This window comes from Aspergillus fumigatus, chromosome 5 (assembly GCF_000002655.1).
Source record: "Aspergillus fumigatus Af293 chromosome 5, whole genome shotgun sequence".
NCBI classification, from domain to species: Eukaryota; Fungi; Ascomycota; class Eurotiomycetes; order Eurotiales; family Aspergillaceae; genus Aspergillus; species Aspergillus fumigatus.
This window is the reverse complement of record NC_007198.1, coordinates 1,476,458-1,497,646: the sequence shown is the minus strand read 5'-3', so window position 1 is coordinate 1,497,646 and position 21,189 is coordinate 1,476,458. Positions and strand designations below refer to the sequence as shown.

Sequence of the window (21,189 nt, the reverse complement as noted above, 5' to 3'; positions counted from 1 at the left end):
TCCCCCTTTGCCCAGGTTTTTCTCTCTATCCTCTCTTCACTGACTTTACTTGTTCCTCTTCTTCCTCTTTCGTCGCTTTTTTGGGCCTGTCCGTGATCCGTACACGTACAGCTTGGCGGTATGTGTATTGGGATTACGTACGCCACTGAACCTACCTAAGGTACCTAGGCCGATCGATTCGACCTTCAATCGGTTGCACTTTGATGAAGCACTCGACAGATTGACAGTGTTGGAAAAGGGAATAATCTGAAGGTGCTCTAATGACAGTGACTATAAGAGTCTGCCTCCATTTTGTCACTGTTCAACCTGCCTTTTCGTGATATTCACTACTCCAGATCAAGGTATTCGATGCCAAGCCTATGGGTCCGATACCTGTAATTACATTTTCGAAACCATCAAGGCCACGGCCATAACTTCTATAGCCATTGACTTGGATTGCACTAATAGCATTAGTCTCTGATAGAAGTCAGAATACCCCGTCCTATGTGTAGAATCTATCTGTAGATGCGACGTGTCTCAGTTGCGAAAGATTGCATGCTACCCCGCGCAGGGGTACTAAAATTGCCTATTCATACCAAACGTAAGGAAGTCACAGATGATGGTGGTGCTGGATGATGTCTGTCGTCACCTGAAACCACAGAGCCCTTGCTAAGGTGAGATTTCCCATGGACTGCAGGAGAAGAGTCTAAAGAGCCATAGCAATGGCTTGACACGCTTCACACCACGCACTATGCTGTTGCAGGTCGATGGTCAATGCGATTCATCTTTCTCTCTTCCTTGGAATTCCCGCGTCCGTTGTTCTTCGGTGAGGACCAATAACCATATTGACGAAGACGCGGTTGTTGCGCAGCCACCCGTCTATGCGTCGGAGCTGGGGAAGCACAGGGACTAAGACACCTAAAGGGTGCATGGCCCTGGCGGTTCCTGTGTGCACGAATTAAAAGGTACAAGGGCTGTTGAGGCCTGCCTTGTTCGCTCTTTACGTACATTTGCTGTACATCGGCCTGGGGATCCTCATGGACGGATTATTTCGACTTCCTATGATAAGGATACGGACCGGATTGATTCTATTGCCTCCTAATATAAGCATTCAGAAGCTACTGAGGTCTCGTTGTCTCTCGTTGTCTCATCACCTCAGTGGACTTGAATATCCCACAGGCATGGCATGCCTGAGGCAGCCACATTCAATCTTGCAACGACGACACGACGGAGATTGCATCGTCAGATATCTTCTCTTCCCTGGTCATATATTGTAACCGTTGAATCGATCATCTCACCATAAGTCAATATATCATATCGTAAGATTAGTTCGCCTCCCTCTCCCTCCTCCATCAGTCATGCCACGATCTTATGGTCTACCCAACACTTCCAGTTCCAGAAACTGTTGCATGTCTGTAGAGTCAACTTTAATTCAGATTCGACTGTTATTGATTCCCCCAGGGTACATGGTACCTGGACTCTTGCATTCGCCTGGCTGCTGAAAATGCCCACTTGCAGCGATCTGGAGAAACGACGAACTCTTAATGTGATGAGATCGTGCCGTCATCCACCGTCCGGTTCCCGAGGATACGTAGATATGGTCTGATCCAAGCAGTCTCCACGCTGGAAATTCAGAACCATTCTCCAGATGAAGAAGTCTCTGACGTCTCTGCTGCCCCATCACGTTACGAACTGTTGGACAGCATGGGAAATAAGCAGCTCACCGTGCATCTCAGTGGGCCCATTCACTTGTCGCCTCATCTTGCCTGCTCATCCTGTGTGTGTATAAGCCATTCATGAGATGAGATGACTGGCCATTCCATAGACGAATTCAACGACGTCATTATCTGACTTGGATCTAACAATGGAGCACCTGGTTCCTTACTTTCCTCTACCTCGAACCACTGAGAGAAACCTTTCCATGAAATTATAAGAGCCACCGGAGATCCAGCTGTTTACTCGACAATTCCTTTCTTAAAAACTTTCTTACCTCAGTTACCTGGCAAATCGTTTTTCTCTGACAGTTGTAGCTTGCGACACCAACCAGCATGACAATCCCAGACAAGCAATGGGCCCAGGTGGTTTTAGAGAAGGGCAGCCCACCGGTCTACAAGGAGATACCCGTGCCCAAACCCGGTCCTGATGACATTCTTGTCAAACTCCGTTACTCGGGTGTATGCCACACAGATCTGCATGCCATGAAGGGCGACTGGCCCCTCGCGCTAAAATTGCCTCTTGTCGGAGGCCATGAGGGTGTCGGGGTGGTTGTGGCCAAAGGCGAGCTGGTGACTGGCTTCGAGATTGGCGATCACGCAGGTATCAAGTGGTTGAACGGGTCCTGCATGGAATGTGAATTCTGTAAGCAGTCTGAAGAGCCTCTTTGTCCCCGCGCAACCATGTCCGGATACACGGTCGACGGCACATTCCAGCAATACTGCGTCGCCAAAGCCACTCATGCCTCCAAAATCCCCAACGGCGTCCCCCTTGATGCGGCAGCTCCAATCCTCTGTGCCGGCCTCACGGTCTACAAGGGCCTGAAGGAATCTGGCGCTCGGCCAGGGCAGACAGTCGCGATCGTGGGCGCAGGAGGTGGTCTAGGCTCTCTCGCCCAGCAATACGCCAAAGCGATGGGATTGCGAGTCGTAGCGATCGATGGCGGCGATGAGAAGCGAGAAATGTGCGAGAAACTCGGTGCAGAGGTAAGAGGTCTGCAATTTTTTTTTTCTGCACGTACCTAACTAAACCTCTCCCACAACAGGCCTATATCGACTTTACCAAATCCACGAACGTCGTCGAGGACGTCAAAGCCGCCACCCCGGGGGGACTCGGCGCCCACGCCGTCCTCCTCCTCGCCGTCTCGGAGAAGCCCTTCCAGCAAGCTACGGATTATGTCCGCTCGCGTGGTACTATCGTCGCGATCGGTATGCCCGCGGGCGCGTACCTGAAAGCACCTGTGTTCAACACCGTCGTCAAGATGATCACCATCAAGGGCAGTTACGTGGGGAATCGGCAGGATGGTGTCGAGGCAATTGACTTCTTCGCCAGGGGGCTCATCAATGCGCCGTTCAAAAAAGCGCCGTTGAAGGACCTTCCGCGTATATTTGAGCTGATGGGTTAGTTCCTTCTCGTATCCTGTTCAGATTCGTCGCTGACAACCCTGTAATAGAACAAGGCAAGGTCGCTGGTCGATACGTTCTTGAAATACCTGAGTGAAGCGGAAGATCTGCAGATAGCAGCGATTGGTGATTGACGTGCCGAATGTCTGGGCAATGCGTACAGGAAACACTATGCTCCTTCCTATCTACTGTACAGAGAAGTGATGGCCATTGATGAACTAACGAAATAACATGTATCTAACTCTTCGTAAATTGACACTCACCTCTGCCTTTCCCAGCCTGGAAATCGGCAGTCCATGTAGCGCAATTCGAGCAGCCAGCGGGTTAATAACAAGAAGCAACTACGATATACAAGTAGATACAGGTCCCCTTCAATTGACGCCCTTCTCCCCATCCAACTTCTCCAGATTCGTCTCCGAAGGAGTGGACGACGGCTGTCCAACAGTCGTCTGCGGACCCTTGTAGAACTTGCGCGCATACAGCAGATAATACAACAGCGCACCACCCCAAAGCGCACTGTTGATGACAACAGTATAGTTCATGTCCTCAGCTTTTCAAACACGTCAGCACACACACAATGCGTTTATCTACCTGAAGAAATGAAAAACTTACGAGTTGGACCAGGTCCCAGGGTGGGAAACATGCACAAGACGATCGCAAAGAAGAGATAGACGATGGCCGTGACGGCGATAGGCTTGCTCAGCTGGCCCGTGTAAAATTCTCCCGGGTGGAAGCGCTCGCCGCCCCAGACGAGCCGCGCAAAAATGGGGGTCAGCCAGGCTAGATCGTTCCCCGCGACGGCGAGAGAGAACAGAGCGTTCGAGGCGGCGCTGTTGATGAGGCAGAGTAGACCGATGATGACGGCGGCTGTGACGACACCCCAGATCATGCGGACGGGCTGGTAGCGGATGCGTTTGCTGACGTGCCGGAAGAAGGAGGAGAAGGGGAGGGCGCCGTCGCGGGAGAAGGCCCAGCTCTGTCGGGAGGCTGCGAGGACGAGACTCAGGCCCATGAAGAACTGGACGACGGCGACGACGGCCATGAAGCCCAGTGCACCGGGTTTGCCGAGTGCGTCGTAGTAGATCTGACGATCATCAGCTCGAACTTCGGGTGTGCCTGACAGCACAACAAGCTTACCTGCGCCATCGGTTGACCAAAAGCAGTTCCCAACACTTTCTCCAGGTTGGTATCCATCACAGCTGCTATAACTGCAAGAGACAGAAACCCCAGGATACCACACAGCCCGGTCGACCAGAGGATACCAAGCGGCACGGCACGTGTGGCATGAGTAGCCTCCTCGCTCATATGAACGCAGGAATCAAAGGCGCCAATGGTCCAGATAGGCGAGAGCCACGCAAGCATAAACGCCCAGCCCGCTGGCCATGTGGTCAGGTTATCAGTATGTCCGAAGACATAGGAACCCGGGTTCACCGGCCCGCCATTTATCGCCTTGCCAATCGGGAGCGCAATCACGGTTGCTACCACGAGCCCGATGTTGCTGACGATACAGAGCGTCTGGATCTTCGGCATGATGCGCGCAAAGAACGTGGTGATCAACCCGTGTACGACGACACAAGCGACGTAGGTGGCATACACGACTGGGCGGGAAGCAGTCCACTCCCCATCGCGGGCAATAGACACGAGCGAGAGCAACATGGTCGCAAACCCATCTACATCATGTGCGTCAGCATACGCCTCAGTTACCACCAGACCGGGGGAGCGCTGCACGCACAATCAATCGAGCAGACACCACCCACAAGGCCGATAGTGTTGCTGTATCCAACCACAAAACTCAGAGGATTCTTCCATTTCTCGTCGCTGAAATAATGCGTCCAGAAATAAAGACCGCCAGCGGTTGGCATCGCGGATGCCAGATCAGCCTATGACGAAACGGACAATCAGTCCAGAGCCATCAAATCCGTACCCAGTCAAACACGTACCATAGCCAGGCCAACGATAAAGATGAACACGCTTGCAACGAGCCATCCTATAGAAAGAGAGTCAATACCGCTGAATGAATGCACCCACAGACAGTGACCCAAAGCTCTTACCCTGTCACTAGTCAGCGGACACTTCAAAAATCCACATTGCAATTCATGGAGATAGTTTACCCAGACCATGCCCACTGGACCCGCAGGCAACGAGAACGACAAGGTAGATGCAATGGAGGGTAACAACCCCATGATGCTGAACGCAACCGCAAAGATCTGGGTAGTGGAGTAATGTCGTCGAAGCTCTTGCTTGTACCCCAGCGTCGCTGGAAGAATCCATATCCATCAGCAGCATATTCGCATTGTAGATGGTACACCATGCCACACACCGAGTAACTCCATGTCGCCAGGCTCGACAGCGATATCAGGATCGACTGTCTGCGCAACCTTGGACTTGGCGTCCATAGCTCGAGACTTTTCCGCCATGGTTTGGTGATTGAGGGAGGAGTCAACAATACAAGAGAGACGCGAAGCTGAGATTAGCAAGAAAGGTCATTGAAGTTAACCCGTCACGTAGGTATATCTATATTCGATGTCCATCTGATATGTACACGACCGACGGTAGAGATATGAGAGAATTGAGTTTTGATAAGGAGGGGTATACATCCTATGATCCCTTGCATGGGCCTTGCACCCATCCAATGTCTGATAAGGAATATTCATCATCTCAGCCATAATTTCGTCGTCATATCGTCCCCCTTGTGCGGGGTTCAACAGCTGAGCTAAAGGCACGGAAAGTCAAGGGAGCCAATCCCAGTAACTCGATGCTTGTGTCACTGTGGTAGTGGCAATGGCTGAATTCTGATATCAGTTAATTACCTATCACGAGCGAAGCAATTCAGACCCCGGAGAGCGCATCCAATCTCTGCGCGTCGTGGCGCTGATAAGAGCCTAGAGCATGCGTCGGCTCGAAAACTTGATGGTTCGAGTTGAATCTTAAGTGATGATGAGGAGAAACAAGCGAAAGTCAGCGCGAGTCTTGCCTAATCGGAACTGGTCGCCAGTCGTCCGGGGCTCAGCGCCGCCCTGCTTATCAGTACGTTTAACAATATCACGATAGGACTGATGATATCTTCTACGCTGTACCAGAAGTCTATCTCCAGGACAGAAAGGGACAAAGAGGGAAGTGGGGGCCTCTCTACTCTCATGTACCGTATCTATTGCGTCTAAACCACAAGCCCTCCCTCCAGGGTTCCAGACCCAATCGAAGGCAAAAATATGGAGCCACGAGCGTGAATGGATCCCAGTTCCAATATACAAGATGGGTCTGCGCAATTGAGTCCCGAGCTCCTACCAACTATGAGCAGACCGAGACTGCAGAGCGGCAAACAAGGAAGAACCAAATCAAGTAAAGAGAAAACACCGGGAAATCACAAAACAGAACATTAAGTATACATGACATCGTGGCTCAAACGGCACCTGGGCCCTTGTGATTGGACTGATCTAGCAGCAGCCGCGGCTTGATAAAGTCCTCGTCCAGCTGTCGGAACCAGGCCGCATGATCGCCGGATGGTCCACCCGAGAACAGATCACGAAGAGCTTCCCTCGCACTCAGTCCTGTCTCTCTCCTTGCGGGCGACGCTCCGTTCGACGGAGCAGCTTGTGAAGGCGTCAGATTCTGTGCCTGCGATGGTGACCGCCGCATTCTAGAAGCCGCAGTCGGCGCAGAGGGGGGTAGATCGTCGTCAGAAGCACCATCATCGATATCCAAATCGAATGCATCAACCTGGTCCGGCTCTGACGCCCCTCGGCCGCGCCCATCGGCTCTCAGGCCAAATTCATCCTCACTAGCAGCACTGCTATCACTGTGCATTCCAGCCCCGTTCCCGAGAAGCGTGGCCATCGATGATTTATCGCGCCCGTCCTTGGATCTGTAGGCTTTCGAATACATCCGTCCATGGCCCCGAGTTGACGGAGGTGGGCTAGGACGGCGGTTATTGCCACTGGAATAGCTGCCGACCCTGTCACCGAGACTTGCTCGCTGTATCCCGTCCAGAGGAATGGTAGAATCAGTGCGCCGGGGCGTATACCCCAAGCCAGTGTCGGAGCGCTTATAATAGGTACCCCCATGGGTGACCTCGATGTCGAATTCATCGTCGGACTCGATCTCCTCGACCACACCGGTGCGAATTCCAAGAATCTCCAGCATGCGAGCAGTCGTACCTCCGAAGATGATGACGGTCAACACGACGACAACTAAGACTGTGGCACGCAACGCCGGCGCGTTCACCCCTGTAAGCCCCGCGGCCAGCGCAACCCCCACAGCTCCGCGCAGGCCAGCCCAGAATAGCATTGCTTGATGGGCGAAGGGCAGCTCGTCCGCTACTTCCAACCCGTGACGGCGTGCCCTGTACCGAATGAACCAGTTGATCGCCTTCGACAACGGGAACACTGCGAGGTAACGAGCAAGGCAGATGCCAAAGACGGCGACCAGAATGAAGAGAGGCTTAAACTGTAAATTCGTTTCGACGAACAAATCAAGACCCAGGTAGATGAAGATGAAGTTCTCCGACAATTGGGCCATGACCTGGAAGAGGTATTTGGTAGTCAACTGCGTCCGCCGCGACATGTTGTAGTAGGCGTAGTGTTTCATCGTGATACCACAGAACAGAAGCGAGACGATGCCTAAGCCTGTCAGTTACCAGGACGATGGAGGAAGTCGCAAAGACACTCACCGGATAGATGGACACCATTCGAAAAGAAGTAGCTGGCATATGCGATGAGGACAATCAGGCAGCTTTCGATCTTAGGCATGCGACGAACGTGTGTGTATTTCAGCCCCAGTGCGGTCATGATTCCAACAATCATGCCCACCAGCATACTACCAAAGAAGACAAGCAGAAAGAGTCCGATAGCTTCAAAGAGATTGAGGATCGTCAGTGAGCCAGCGTCACTTTCCGCATACTTCTGCGCTGTCTCGAACAAGACAATGGCAATGGCATCGTTCAAAATCGACTCGCCAAAGATGACCGTGTAAAGCTTGGGCTCGACTTTGTAGATGTTGAAAATGGCCAAGATCGTCACCGGATCCGTCGCAGAGAGCGTGGCGCCAACAGATATAGCCTCGACGAAAGAGATGTTCAAGCCGTCCAACGGGATCCGCGTCCAAATGAAAAGCACCAAGCCCAGCACTATCGCGGAGATGAACGTCCCCGCAAAAGCAAAGGTGAGGATAGTGCCGATGTTGCGGAAGAAATTCGCCTGATGTAACTCGTAGCCCGAGGCCAAAATGATAGGAGGAAGGAGGAGGTTGAAGAAGAACTGATAGTCGAAAGTGACGCTGTCTTGTATAGGCGACTCGGGACTCAGTCGGATAATCAACCCGACAAACATACCTGCGTTAATGCGCATGAGCGACCGCCGACCCTCCGAGGAGACAAAAAGCAGAAATAAAGTCAAACATACCAGCAAAGATCGACAGAACTGTTTCATGAACCGCTTGGATCTTCTTTTGTTGCAGGATATAGCTCGTAAACAAGGCAAACATCAACAGCATGATCAGGATGAAAAGAGCCCAGGAGCTGAAGAACTCCTTTTTTCCGGCCTCAGGAGCATCTGGAATAGTTCATCAGCAACCGACCCCAGAGGTTTCTGAATATAAGAGATCAACGCGCGTACCGTCATCGGGCTCATCCGAGTCGGCTGCTCTCCCTGCAGAACAAAGACACCAGGTTAGCCACGGCACTATCGCTATGACATGATCCATAACGGAACTGTTTTGCGTCGAAGCGCAGCAAACAATCATAGGGACATATAATCAAAGCATCAATGAAGGACGTACGAATGAGCTGGTGAAGGACGTCGCCCATCAGTTGGCTCGCCATTATGAAGTGCACACAACCACTAAGCAGTTAACCCCAGCTGCGAGTCTCTGACGCCAAACCAAGGCGCACATAATAATAACTGACAAATGCAGTGCAAGAAGGACAAACCACAGATGAAACAAAGGATTAGTCGCAAGGTGAAATGTTGCGATGGGAAGATAGGTGGAGCAAGTGAAGTAAAGTACCTTGGCTTTGGGGACAGATAACCGTCAATGTTGGAGACTTGTCCCGCCCGCAGCAGCCAAGACCGATATCCAAAGGCTTGTCGGAGACCACCTCCCATCGTTAACATCTCAAAATTTGTAGATTTGGTCTTGGATAACGAGGATTTGTAACAAAAATGAGGTTTATAGTGTAATGTACCTATATATGGAGACAAATACCCGACTACGAGATCATGGAACACTCAATTTACGCCGTGCGATCCCCAACGCGACTGGCCAGCCAGGCCGCAACTAAAGCAGCGCATCCTCCAAATCTCAGCACCCATCCAACACTGTCATCCCAGGGCTCTCCCCTAGGCTTCTGGAAGGCCTTGAAGATAGCGCTACTAATCAAGCTTGAAAAGATCTGGGGCGCAGACACTGCCACGTTATGGAGTCCGAGAATGATGCCCGCTTGGGCAAGATTTTCTTCCTCGTCCTCGACCTTGGTACGTCGCGGTCGAGCACCGTTCTCTACATCTTCGTCGTAATCAGCACCATCCCCGCGGTCACCAGCGACATTCGCAGCGGTATACTGTTCAGGAGATGCGTCCATCTCTGCCTGATGCCGTCGAGTCCGACGCTCCGCGTCAATGCGGGACACCTCCGCCGAGATCAGGGCAAAGGGAGCCCATAGAGTCAAGGCCCACGAAATGCCCACAAGTCCAATAACTGCCGATCCAACCTGATAAGAGGAGATGAGAAAGGTGCTGAACATGCAGACCGCGAACAGGACGTGAGAGATAAGCCATGCCCGGCGCAGCGTCAGCCCAGGTATCTGCAGCTTTGATAACCATGTCGATTCATCCCTACTTTCGGTTTGCTTACCGCTGGTTGGTTCTAGGGAGGGTTCTGAGGCGACACCAACGGGCAGACTTGAGATTGACATCCTTCTGGATAGACAGGGTTCGTTCTCCTCTGGAGTATCCGGGTAAGCCTGCTCCGGCCACGTGATCGGCCTATATGTTGGGACGACAAAGAGCGGCAAGATCATATTGGCAATAAACGAGATTATCGCGTAAATCAAAAGTGCAAACGTTCCAATTCGAGTTGCTTCTTCCCAAGCCTTATTAATGTCATCCTCGGATAAGTTCGGATGCTGATCGAAGATGGGATTGACATAGAGCTGCCCTATGTATGTCGTTGCATAGAATAAAAACGGAAACCAGCCAACCCAGGCAGCAAGCTGAACCTGGCAAACCTTGGCGATCTGCGGAGGTAGAAACTTGATCGACTTGAACACTTGCCGAAAAAAGCCAACAAGTCCTTGACTATCTTTGGACGGTGGTCCTTCGAGCCGTGGGTCTCGCTCATGGATATAAGAGCAGCTGATGCTCAGCGTAATGGCGAGCACCAATGAGGACAATGCACAGAGCACCTTGAACTGAGTATTTCCAAGAAATGGGAATATTTTGGGTAGATCGAGGTAACCAAAAATGTATCCAAGGATATTGCCCACCCCAGTAAGCCGACTAGCCCAAGCATTCGCCGATTCCTGCTGATGAGCGGGAGCATTATCGACGATGAATGCTCGAATACCTGCCTGAACTGTACCGAAAAATATTACCATCCGCGCCAACTGACAGTGGGTTGGAGATCATGTGCTTACCAGTATTAATGGCGAAGTCTAGACAGTACATCAGAACTGTCGCTAGAAAGATTATTGTCGCCCGAGTCCCATCAGAGGCCGGATCGACACCGAATATCCCGAGAGCCCCTCCAACAATCTCTTGCACCCATGCGAGCGCAAGGAGGGCCACAATGGTCGCCGCAGCACCAGCGATCATAAAAGGCTTTCTTTTACCCCATGGTATCCGACAGTTATCGCTCCGAATGCCGATGTAGGGTTGCACAAGTGTGCCGGTCAGGGGTCCCGCGATCCAGACAAAGGCAAGCAGAGCCTTGCTCATTCCAAGGGACAGAAGGTAAGGCTACATATTTCTCAAACCATCAGACACTGTCTTCTTGTAACAAACCATCACCTAGAAGTGGATACTCGACCACTTACCGATCCATTCGATAGCTCTACCGACCACACCACCTGCAAACTAAACCGTCACGTCAATATCGCCGCGACATCGAAAAGAGGAAAGAATCTCCCTGGAGCTATTGGGACGCACGTACCCAATAATACACAGGGTCAACAGAAACAGATACCAGCTACTTTTCGTCTCTGCGAAATTCCTCGAGTGATCACCCTGGGGAGCTCCATGATGCCTTTGGCTGACTGTTATCGAGTCCACAACATCATCGTCATCCGTACGGTTAGGACCCACTAGGGGAGAAAACTCGTCCGCAACGCGGTCATCCGTCGCCGACATCGATATTATATCACTGCTGCGAAATGTATGCTGCAAGGCTTGAATACCGACTATCTCTGTGAACACAATGCTATCCCACGCCCAAGGAGAGGAGCCGCCAAAGACAGCGACGGCGAGCAAAGTACGATAGTGCTAGGCTGGTGGGAGCGAATCGTGAACGGTAGTATGGCGTAAGTCTGGGGTAACTGGGAGACAATAGCTTGTAATCTGGAGTAATGGACGAGAACTATTGCGGATTCGCTAGGACGGGAGCATGCCGGCGAAAGAATATGGGATTACGAAATTGAGAAAATGAATCAAGATAGCCAGCAAAAATGAACTAGTAATACCATCATCAAAGCGAAAAGGAAGTCGCTCCAGCTGGCTGGTGATTCTCGTGTCTTATAGAATCGAACCGACGTCAGCAGACGATGCACGTGACTCAGCCGGATGATCTAGATTGGCGGCCAATTGAACCAGCACAACTGGTGAGCTGGCCGAATGATGCTCCATACCTTAGAGACTGGGAAGACTCTGTAGGATTGGCTTAGAGTGATTAATCTGCGGGCGTCCAATACAAGGACATAATAAGCGATATGTCATTGATATGTTGCGATCTATGTGCTCATCTGATCCACTAAAAATTTCAAATGTAAACTCCATCTCGCGGACGGAGGTCTATGATTTGAGTTGCGGTCACATCCCAGACTGGCAAGCAGAATTGATGGTCCGAACATGATACCCCACAAATTTCCTCAAAAGCTGTACGCCGGTTCTGACCCAGCCCGCATCGTGCATTACCTTCCATTGCGATCTTCCAAATTTCATACCAAAGGGGAGAAAGAGTAATACAGACAAAACCCAGCTCTCGAACCTAGCACACAATGACAAAAGAGAGATAGACAAAAAAAATCATACATGAGAAACTGGCTGAAGTTGCGTCCATAGTGTCAGTTCGCAAGAATCAGGCTGTACGGACAAAAGGGAAGCCAAGCCAGCGGCAACCGTGACACAGAGCCCGAGTGCAAACACTAGCTGATAAACAGTTATCGCGTGGATGAAAAACCGCACACATCAGCGCACAAATCCATATATAACTCAAACAGAGGGCCTCCCAAGAAGTTTTCGATATCCATCATGAAAGTGATCGAAACATTGCAAATTTGACATTCACGTCATGCTCAAGTAGCCCGCCAGCCTGCCTGCAGCAGGCTGGGGACTGTTGAGTGACGTGAGGAGGAAACGCTGTGCCTGGCCAAGGGCCAAGCGTAGGAAGGGATTAGCCACTAGGGTAAATTAGAGGATCATAGCCATATAGACTCAAGTGGCCAAATTCCGTTTTGGATTCCAAAGTAGTCGCTCAGATTTGCTGCTGCAGAAGCTGGGGAGCGATCATTTGGGGAGCCATCATGCTCGGCATCGAAGAGGTCAGCGGCATTGTCGAAGGCATCGATGTCAAGCCCATGACATTGGCCATAGAACTGGGTATAGCTTCGCCAGGCGATGATTCTCTGTCTGATCCAAGTTCGTTCTCCTCGTTTTCAAGGTCTTCGTCGTGTGTAGGAAGTGGTTGCTGGCCATCCTGTTGAGCCTCGTGGATACGACGATGTCTGCAAGTGAAAAATGAGACAATGTCTATAACATAAAGCGGTGCTAATACTTACTGCGCAAGATTGTCGGAGCGGGAGAAGGCTTTATTGCAATAAGGACAGGGATAAGGTCGCTCTTGTGTGTGGGTGCGCACATGCCTGGGCGCTTAAGTGTTAGTCGGCGGCTACAAGTAGGGCAGAGGGGTACCCTGCAGACAGTCCCAGAGGAGTAGCCGAATGAACAGAGATTTGGAGATGAAAATACGCAACTCACCGTTTGAGATGTTCCAATCGCTTGAAAAGCCGCCCGCACGATGGAATCGGGCACGAGTGAGACTTCTGAGGGTATGGTCCTAGCTCCATCATTGTAGCACTTCGGGCGCGGCGAATGGGGCCAGGAGTAAATCGCTCCACTTTATTTGAAACATTGTTCTGCACACCTCCCTCGTACGCTTCTCCATTGGGAAGCGTGACCAGGTCATCCTGATGGCCCGTCGTCTGAGGATTCGACTCAGGATTTTCCTCGACATTTGAGAGCGGGGTCCCGTTGCGGGACATATCGTGCAACAAATTCCTCTGTGGGAGAACTGCAGAAGTATATCCGTTTGCGCCATGATTAGAAGCTTCATGTGTGTCCTCCCCTTCTGCTGCCGGCACCACCGAATTTGAGACGGAACGTCGGAGATCACTCGGCCGATGGGCGGCATACGCAATCTGCTGAGATGGTGCGGATGTTGTTTGGGCGTGTCCATTAGCCGCGGCACTCGGTGGAATTGAAGAGCGACGACGACGTTGCTTGTACGTTGGAGACCCCTCAATCACCGAATATACGTTCGAATGGTATGTCCTGGCAGGCATCGGGTAAGACGCGCTTGCTAGGTTTGACGGCGGTAGCTGCATCATAGGATTGAAGGTGGCTGCAGAAGTAATGTCAGGAATCGCAGTGTAGAGACCTGTGTCCTCGTTTGCGATATAAGCCGGTTCAGGCCCAAGTGGAACGCTGTGCTGTGGTGGGGTGACGGGTTCGAACGATAAGCCGCGGTTGCTGTAGTCTTCGTACTGTGAGGAAACAAAGGACGGTGCAGGCGAATACTCGACAACAAAACTAGGCATGGAAGCATGCCGCTGGTGTATGCGGATCGGGATGCCATTGCAATCATACTGGATCTGCCCGTAGTCGGGCTCGCGCTTAATTATGGCCTGGGTCAGGGGATGAGCCATGGGCATCGTACTGTACATCGCCTGATTGCCAGCATCGTCTTGGAGAACTGTCATCGCGGGAGGAGCCATCTGGGGAGGAGGCATTGCGTCAACAGTCCGAACAATTGGGGAGTTGGACTGGCCAAATGTCGTACCCGCGTGAAAGGATGATGAATTTGCTTGTTGTGCCTTTGTCAGTTGCTCATACAACGACTGCGACGAGTCAAATTCAAACGACAAGGCCGGCTCGCTGACCGCAAGAGTGGTCGCCTCCTGCCCCATCTTCTCCCTCTTCAGGTCACGTTCCAGCGCATCGAGGAATAGCCTATCGTGTGGCACACTGTACCAGTAAAAGACCTTCTGCTTCTTCTGTGTCCTGATGCAGTTGTTCTTATAGAGAAAATCGAGAAAGGGGCTTTTGGGTTCTTCGAGTGTCGCATCGGTGCCAGCCTTCAGATTTCGAAGATCGGAGAAAATACCCTCCTCAAACTTCTTCGAGTTTTTGACCGGACGGCCAAAGGCTTGAAAACGAAAGGCGAGACATCGGACGATATCAGTGCCGGAGATGTGGAACAGGTTGTTCCTGCCACTAATCAGTCTACCAAATCCACCTTTCTAGGTCTTAGGAACTCGTTAATCTAGACCAACCAGAGAACGCAGGAAATATAATCGCCGGTGGGCAGTAGATATCGGCGAATCAGTTGGTCCCTTGGCCAGTCTACGGGCGCCGAAAGAAGGAAGTACTTCACTATTGTGTTGTCAGCGAGCGCTTAATAGTCTTACAAGTAAGAAGCAGAGGCTTCGCAAATGAGAGTAGCAGATCATCGACTTACAATTATCAACCTGTTGAAGCGCAACTTGCGCATCGTGAGGGAGACTTTGTTGCGCTTCGTTCGACAACATAAACGTCTCCGGTTTTTGCGGGGGTGCCATTTGGGCACCATGTTGAGTATACATTTTCGCTTGTGTGAAAGCAGTAACCTGTGGATAATCGTCAGCCGAGCGCGGAGATTATAGGCATTAGGCCCAAGGAGGCATTTCGTATTTGGATGGAAGGATTGGTGTCATAGGTTTTAGTGAAACGGATATCAAAGAAAGCGGGTAATACGCACACTCAAACAACTTGCCTTAGATGGCTCTTGACTGAAAGAGATCGATAGAAAACAAAGAATACAGTTGAATAAGATCACTCAAAAAAGAAAACGAGTGTGTATGAAACAATGGCCACGGTCGAATGCGAAACGCAGCAATTATCCAGACACAGTAAAGAGAGTACCAGCCTCCCAGTACAAGGAAGAGTTGTAGGCGCTGACGATGCTACCTCGCCAACAAAGAAGGGGGGAACACCGAGGCGGCAGTGTGATATCAAATAAAAAATGAGAGCTTATGGAGAGTTGAGGTGGGCCAGCCCAATTTCAATTCTCTCTGAATGATCACTTCTCGCACGGCGAAAATGAAAGGAAAAGAAACAAAGGAGGTTTGATGCGAGTTGGATGGGGAGAGGAGGGGAAAGGGGGGAAGAAAGGGAGTAAGATGGCTGAAGAATGAGGTAGGTCTTCCAGGTCCTTTTTGACAGTGTTGCTGGATATGAGAGGACGCGATTTCAAGCAAGACTGGCCGGGTCACGCAGTGACGGCGAATGATAGATGGTTGAAGTAATATAATAAGAATATTAACAAAAGCCCACTATTTCTGAAATAAATCAAGGGAAAAAAATAATAATAAAATAGACAATTAATAATAATAAAAATAAAATAATAAGAATAAGAATAATAATAATAAATAAAAAAAAGAGGGAAAGAAAAGAAGCTAACAAGTAACAACAACTACGGAGTAAATAAAAATTTACCAGAATAATAATTATACACTCATCGGGTTTTGGGAGCGCCGACCGAGACCGCGGATCAAGTCGCCCAGTTGAGCACTTGGTTAGGTACGGAGTACTTGGAACCCTTCTGGTAGACACGCCATCAAAAAACAGCAGGGCTTCCGGGCGTAATATCACGGATAGCTCCATCGAGGTACAGTACCTACCTTAGATAGGGGAAAATGGAGACAAGCGCTAGGGACTGTCCAATGGCCTACAAACTGAACAATATATGGAACTTTTCCATCCTCAATACGTGGTACGTTACAGCTTAATTACTGCTTACCGTACTGCATCTTACCTAATTGGGAATCTTGGCCCACTGCACACATGGAAAGGTCCACTGATTTCGGCTGAATATAGAAACAAGTTGAAAGATCCTTGGTCTTCAAACAGTTACATACCGCCAGGCTGTACCTCTTGTGACAAGTGGGGGGCTAATCCGTAGGTCAAGGACAACTTCAATTGGTGCCACATCCTGTCTACCCTGCACTCGGGTGCCCGCCATCCCCCCCCCTCTTCTTATTATTGGAGTTCCGGGGCGTTTTGGGTCAATCTTCTGGATCAAATATCCATTCTCTTATTCAGATTCTTCCACATTGAAAAACCAATAGTTGGTGCGGGTCTTCAGCAACATCATTCTACGGAGTAGTTGCAAATGGGCTTGTCAAGTCCAGATTTTGATAAAGAGTCATGCCATTTATTATGGCCAACGGCCAGCCCCGTAAGAACTCCATGGTAAGTTGTTCGTTTTGATAGTATGAGGGGCCGATGAGAAATTGATAATATAGAAATACTTCATGTCCCATACAGTAGATGCACTGCGATCCTAGCCTGACAAGTCCGTAGATTATCTACAGAGTACATCCAATGGACTATCTGCAGCTTGAAAACCCAGTCTGCCGAAATGATAGTGAAGTGGAGTTCGGGAGAGGCAAAGTCGACTCCCGGACAATTGCATTCTGGAATCAATGACCTACGAGGCTATATTAGACCCAGCTGCCTTACGGAGCCCGTATTTCGGATATGGCACCAAAAGAGGAATAAGGGGATTTCCATGGAAGGAAAAAAAAAACATTGATAATTATGTAAACAGTGATGCTTTGGTAGTGCAACAAAAGCATTGATATCAATATGTATTATTTACTTCATTGACAAGGTCAGGAGAGAGCTACAGCCATTGATCAATGCTCTGGTCAAGAGATCACTATCTTCAGGCATCAGTCAGCCTATAGCATCTTATATGGGTATCGTCTGGAGTGATGCAGGTGCAGTCTGCAAGTTGACTGTCCGGTATAGAACTTCCCTACCGTACCTTACAGAAAAGCATGATCACCTCAGCGGCTATGTTGATTAAGTGCCCTCCTTTTCTTTCAACTATGTGCATCCAGTCCACGTACAAGTTGCAGTCACTGAGCGCAATCAGAAGTCTCAAAATTAGGACAATCACATGTCCATGACCTAAAAAGCACATAACACACCAACCTTCTGCCGTGGACACCTGTGATCGCTATGTAGAGCTAGGTACTCCGTAGTTACCTTTACTTAGTGGTATGTGCTTTTTTGTTTGCTTTTGTCATGATCAGTGCAATCAAGCGATCTATCAACTGGTCAGTTGTCAGTCAGTCAAGGAATCGACAGGTACTCAGGTAGGTTGCCGTTGGTTGGCCAACTTTGGGTCCCTTATTCAAGAATGCCAAGCCTCCATTCAGTTCAAACTGGCGCAGAAAACCAATGTGAAGCACCCGCGGGTCCTGTGTTTCATAATTCAGGTGAGCGCTTACTTTCAGCCAATGAGGTATCGTTAAACCCTGGTCCGACCTGAGCCGGTTGGTGGCAGACTGGCAGTGGCAATGGGTGTTCCAGGTATGTACCTAAGGTACTCTACAGTGTGCACAACTGCCAGCTAGGTATGAGATAATCGATACACAATAATACCACAATAAGAGGTCGTCTTCATGTAGATTAACAAAGGAAACGAGTCGTCAATCTACCATCCTAAAGAGAACATCGGACGAGCAGAGGAACGTTGAGGTAAATCATCCACGCTCAAGCCACAAGTTTTACTATAGATTCATTGATCCATGCTACTACCTCTACGGAACATTGGGTCATTATCATTACGTGTTTAATGGCTCCTTTGACTTTAGGTTCATTCCGTGTTGATCCTGACGACTTGAAGGTGCCCCATCGTGCCCTCACTCCTCGCCATAGAACACCATCTATGGAGAACACTCTGTACTCCGTACGGTCAAGGCAAACTTGGATACTGTGAGGTGAGGACGGGCAACAAATTGCCACATACTAATGCCATGTTTTATACATGTCCGCTGCTCAGTCAGATACTATATGTATCCTTCCGTGATTAGACACGTCTATACTCGACCGTTGAAACTGGGCCATAACGATGATCGGCAAAGCTAACTGCCTTGGTAAACTAAGGTTGATAGAAAACGGCAACGTTAGGGTATCTTCACAGTGCTTGCTTGAATCATCATTCTCTGACCCTGGTGGCCATCATTTATGTCGTCTCTCATTCTGCAGAAGCTTTGGACAGAGCTTTGGCCTTTGACTGATCATATTAACATTGACCTTGAAATTCATTCCATATTCAAAACACTCACTGGCCTACGACAATCTAGCTCAATCTCTACCCCCTGTTCTACTTATATAAGTCAGATGACGTGGCAATGGCAATTTTCATTGGTCTGATCGCCTTCTATTATGATATTTACTGATTGCTTCGAAGTTTAGGTACCCAGAGGCGGTAGACTGCATAGACTCCCACTGTTTTAACCGATGGCCTTAGAGGATTTGTGATTTGGATTTCTACTATTGCTTTTAAGGAGTGCAGAGAGTGAGACAGGAGAAAACCTACAGAGTAGATCACGACCCAAGCGCAGACGCTTCTCTATTTTGGGGGTGGAGGTGAGGTTCTAAGGAGGTTGCGATTGGAATGCTTCAGGGGAGATCTGCATAGTAGGCAGGGCTAACGAAGCGGCCATGACTCGAGACAGTCAGTAAACTTTTTTCAGCCAGGTTTCGACAGCATGGGCAGGAACTGGCCCAAACGCCGAGTCGAGTAGCATGGAGTACTTCAAGGGAACGTGCAAGGCCAGTAGTTCTCCGATTCTGATATCTGCCTTTTTTGGACAGAATCCGAGAGGTTTCTCCACGGCTCAAAGGTCAGTCGCCTAAATTGTTAGTTGGCTAGAGAAAGCCTGAACTACTCCGTGCATACATACATACGTAGTCAAATTTGTTGTAGTCTTAAAGTCTTGGGGAACTTGGAAGTTGATTCCAGAGGCTTTTCCTATCAGCTGAGATCCACCAGAGGTAAAGGGAAACAAGCGTGGTACGCCCTAAATGTTTCCGTATCAGGAAATTCAGCCTAGGTTGAAAGAAATCCTATTTCACAATTCCCAGCGTTCCAGTTTAGCACTTCTTTCGTAGGTAGTATCTACGAGTAGTTACTACTTACTATACTAGTATCTGCATAGGAGTTCTCCGACGCATAGTCCTAACCCGGAGAATTGGAGACGCACTTGTACTTACTAGTGAGTAGTCATGTCCACGAGCTTCAAGCAAGGTGATGATCATTGTTCGCAGAGGCTGCCCAGAATCTTCCACAACAAAAAGGCAACTTCTGATGCGGCATTTGGGGCCGTTGTATCTGTGAACAAAGTTTTGACTATAGGTCTCGTTCTCGTAATGTCCCAAGTAACTTAACTCAGCATGTGCAGTCTGATCACCCGCTCTGAAATAGCTAGAAAAGGTTCCAGAACCTTAAGCAAGAACGACGATGATGATGTTGTAACTACTCTGTAGTATGTCGGTACCAGTAGGGTAACCAGGTAACCTAGGCTGCCTAGCTAGGGCGCACTGTGGACTCGACTACCCGTGTCAATGCTGACGGCAAAATTCCCCGAGAGCCAAAAAATCGGACGGCTGGGAAGAGAACAAGAGAGTTCGAGGCTCCAAATATCACGAAATCGCCGAACACTAAGCTCTTACGGGCCGCTTGTATTACTCCGTACACTGTAGGGGACTCTGTAATGACCTGAGAAGCGCAGGGAGAGTGCAAGAAGTGCTTAACTGTTTATCTCGATTGGCCCCCCAAATTCAAGTCTGGAATCTTGAATCCTTCACCCTCAGGTTAAACAATTAACAATTCTGTATGCATGGATGGTTGCGTCCTCGGACCTTAGCCCAGAGGGCTCATACCAGGTCAGAATCAGCGTGCCTTACTTTAGTGATACTTAGTCTTCCTTATTGCATTGTAGAACTGGTAAGAACTTGCGGGGAAACATATCAATCTCTCGGTTAGACGGAACCTGCATAGCATCATGATATCGATTATCATCAATAGTTTCCCGCCTCCTGAAATCTTCTCAGCCCGTCCTTCCCGATTATTCATGGAGGGAATGCGCACCAAATCGATAGTGATCGCCGTGAGTACACTGCTGTCCAAGTTTCCCCTCACACAGTCAACGCTTGCGGACTCAGGAGATCCTCCTCGGTTGATCGACTAATTCGGATCCTGATAAACATCCGAGAAACTCTCTTCTTAGGAGTGTCGCTCCGTCAACCACACATCTTCCAAGTAAGTTGCGACGGCCGTCAAAGCTAGAAAAGAAACGTTTGGAAACTAAGGGGTGCCATAGCAAGTCAGCAGGCTTTTGCATTGATCGCTTCCTGTGCTCATGGACCCACTCCAACAATGAGGAGGTATGAGGCTGTTAGAGACAGACCGAATAGCCCCTCCACAGGCTCAAGCAACAAAATTCTGGATGCCAGAATGGAAGAGATTAAGTTTGCGCTGTCTCCTAGATCAACCACAATGTCTTACACCGCGACATCATGATGCTTGGCGTATCCATAACCCATCCATGGAATGCCAAGCAAGGTATCGAGCACTACCTGTCGTGATTACGTATACTGGGTGGTTGACTCTGCCACTTTCACTGAGCTAGCTAGGTAGCTAACATCTTCAGTATTATGAGCAGGGTTCTCAACTTAATTTTGGATCAGTACTCTCAGAATTAGCCATATATGTTCTGTTTCCCCCCTCACGTGTTAGGAAACCTGCTCCTCCTCCGAAGCATGTTAGTAACTAGGAA

The 21,189-nt window shown here is 49.6% G+C and overlaps 5 protein-coding genes across 5 annotated transcripts; 1 reads left to right on the top strand and 4 right to left on the bottom strand.

The window, feature by feature from the left end:
• Window positions 1–2,027: 2,027 nt before the first annotated feature.
• On the top strand, window positions 2,028–3,192 carry alcC (zinc-dependent alcohol dehydrogenase; the record flags this gene model as incomplete). Its single annotated transcript, XM_748916.1, has 3 exons — window positions 2,028–2,678; window positions 2,738–3,092; window positions 3,146–3,192. The coding sequence occupies 3 exons, from the start codon at window positions 2,028–2,030 to the stop codon at window positions 3,190–3,192; spliced, it is 1,053 nt and encodes a 350-aa protein (XP_754009.1).
• A 274-nt stretch (window positions 3,193–3,466) lies between these two features.
• Window positions 3,467–5,912, bottom strand: AFUA_5G06230 (putative GABA permease; the record flags this gene model as incomplete). The annotated part of the gene is made up of 8 exons (XM_748917.3): window positions 5,416–5,912; window positions 5,207–5,352; window positions 5,120–5,147; window positions 5,036–5,082; window positions 4,828–4,975; window positions 4,233–4,765; window positions 3,708–4,179; window positions 3,467–3,645 (listed from the first exon to the last, which is right to left on the bottom strand). Exons 1-8 carry the CDS (start codon window positions 5,510–5,512, stop codon window positions 3,467–3,469), a joined length of 1,650 nt encoding a protein of 549 aa, XP_754010.2. The 5' UTR covers window positions 5,513–5,912.
• A 227-nt stretch (window positions 5,913–6,139) lies between these two features.
• Window positions 6,140–9,117, bottom strand: AFUA_5G06220 (bifunctional K:H/Na:H antiporter NHX1). The gene is made up of 5 exons (XM_748918.2): window positions 8,868–9,117; window positions 8,705–8,737; window positions 8,492–8,641; window positions 7,762–8,421; window positions 6,140–7,711 (listed from the first exon to the last, which is right to left on the bottom strand). Exons 1-5 carry the CDS (start codon window positions 8,908–8,910, stop codon window positions 6,495–6,497), a joined length of 2,103 nt encoding a protein of 700 aa, XP_754011.1. The 5' UTR covers window positions 8,911–9,117; the 3' UTR covers window positions 6,140–6,494.
• A 40-nt stretch (window positions 9,118–9,157) lies between these two features.
• AFUA_5G06210 (putative sucrose transporter) lies at window positions 9,158–11,803 on the bottom strand. Its single transcript, XM_748919.2, has 4 exons — window positions 11,238–11,803; window positions 11,122–11,161; window positions 10,723–11,044; window positions 9,158–10,661 (listed from the first exon to the last, which is right to left on the bottom strand). The coding sequence occupies exons 1-4, from the start codon at window positions 11,432–11,434 to the stop codon at window positions 9,322–9,324; spliced, it is 1,899 nt and encodes a 632-aa protein (XP_754012.1). The 5' UTR covers window positions 11,435–11,803; the 3' UTR covers window positions 9,158–9,321.
• A 136-nt stretch (window positions 11,804–11,939) lies between these two features.
• steA (sexual development transcription factor SteA) lies at window positions 11,940–15,994 on the bottom strand. The gene is made up of 6 exons (XM_748920.2): window positions 15,315–15,994; window positions 15,036–15,183; window positions 14,851–14,950; window positions 13,277–14,785; window positions 13,078–13,161; window positions 11,940–13,023 (listed from the first exon to the last, which is right to left on the bottom strand). Exons 2-6 carry the CDS (start codon window positions 15,157–15,159, stop codon window positions 12,774–12,776), a joined length of 2,067 nt encoding a protein of 688 aa, XP_754013.1. The 5' UTR covers window positions 15,160–15,183; window positions 15,315–15,994; the 3' UTR covers window positions 11,940–12,773.
• Window positions 15,995–21,189: the final 5,195 nt, after the last annotated feature.

Coding starts and splice junctions, on each gene's coding strand:
- AFUA_5G06220 (XM_748918.2), bottom strand. CDS start 8,910: ATGGCGAGCCAACTGATGGGCGACGTCCTTCACCAGCTCATTC. Junction 8,738..8,867: donor CGTCCTTCACCAGCTCATTC/GTACGTCCTTCA, acceptor TTTGTTCTGCAG/GGAGAGCAGCCGACTCGGAT. Junction 7,712..7,761: donor GAATGGTGTCCATCTATCCG/GTGAGTGTCTTT, acceptor TGACAGGCTTAG/GCATCGTCTCGCTTCTGTTC.
- AFUA_5G06210 (XM_748919.2), bottom strand. CDS start 11,434: ATGTCGGCGACGGATGACCGCGTTGCGGACGAGTTTTCTCCCCTAGTG. Junction 11,045..11,121: donor TAGAGCTATCGAATGGATCG/GTAAGTGGTCGA, acceptor AGAAATATGTAG/CCTTACCTTCTGTCCCTTGG. Junction 10,662..10,722: donor AGACTTCGCCATTAATACTG/GTAAGCACATGA, acceptor TTTTCGGTACAG/TTCAGGCAGGTATTCGAGCA.
- steA (XM_748920.2), bottom strand. CDS start 15,159: ATGTATACTCAACATGGTGCCCAAATGGCACCCCCGCAAAAACCGGAG. Junction 14,786..14,850: donor TATATTTCCTGCGTTCTCTG/GTTGGTCTAGAT, acceptor GATTAGTGGCAG/GAACAACCTGTTCCACATCT. Junction 13,024..13,077: donor CGCTCCGACAATCTTGCGCA/GTAAGTATTAGC, acceptor TTTCACTTGCAG/ACATCGTCGTATCCACGAGG.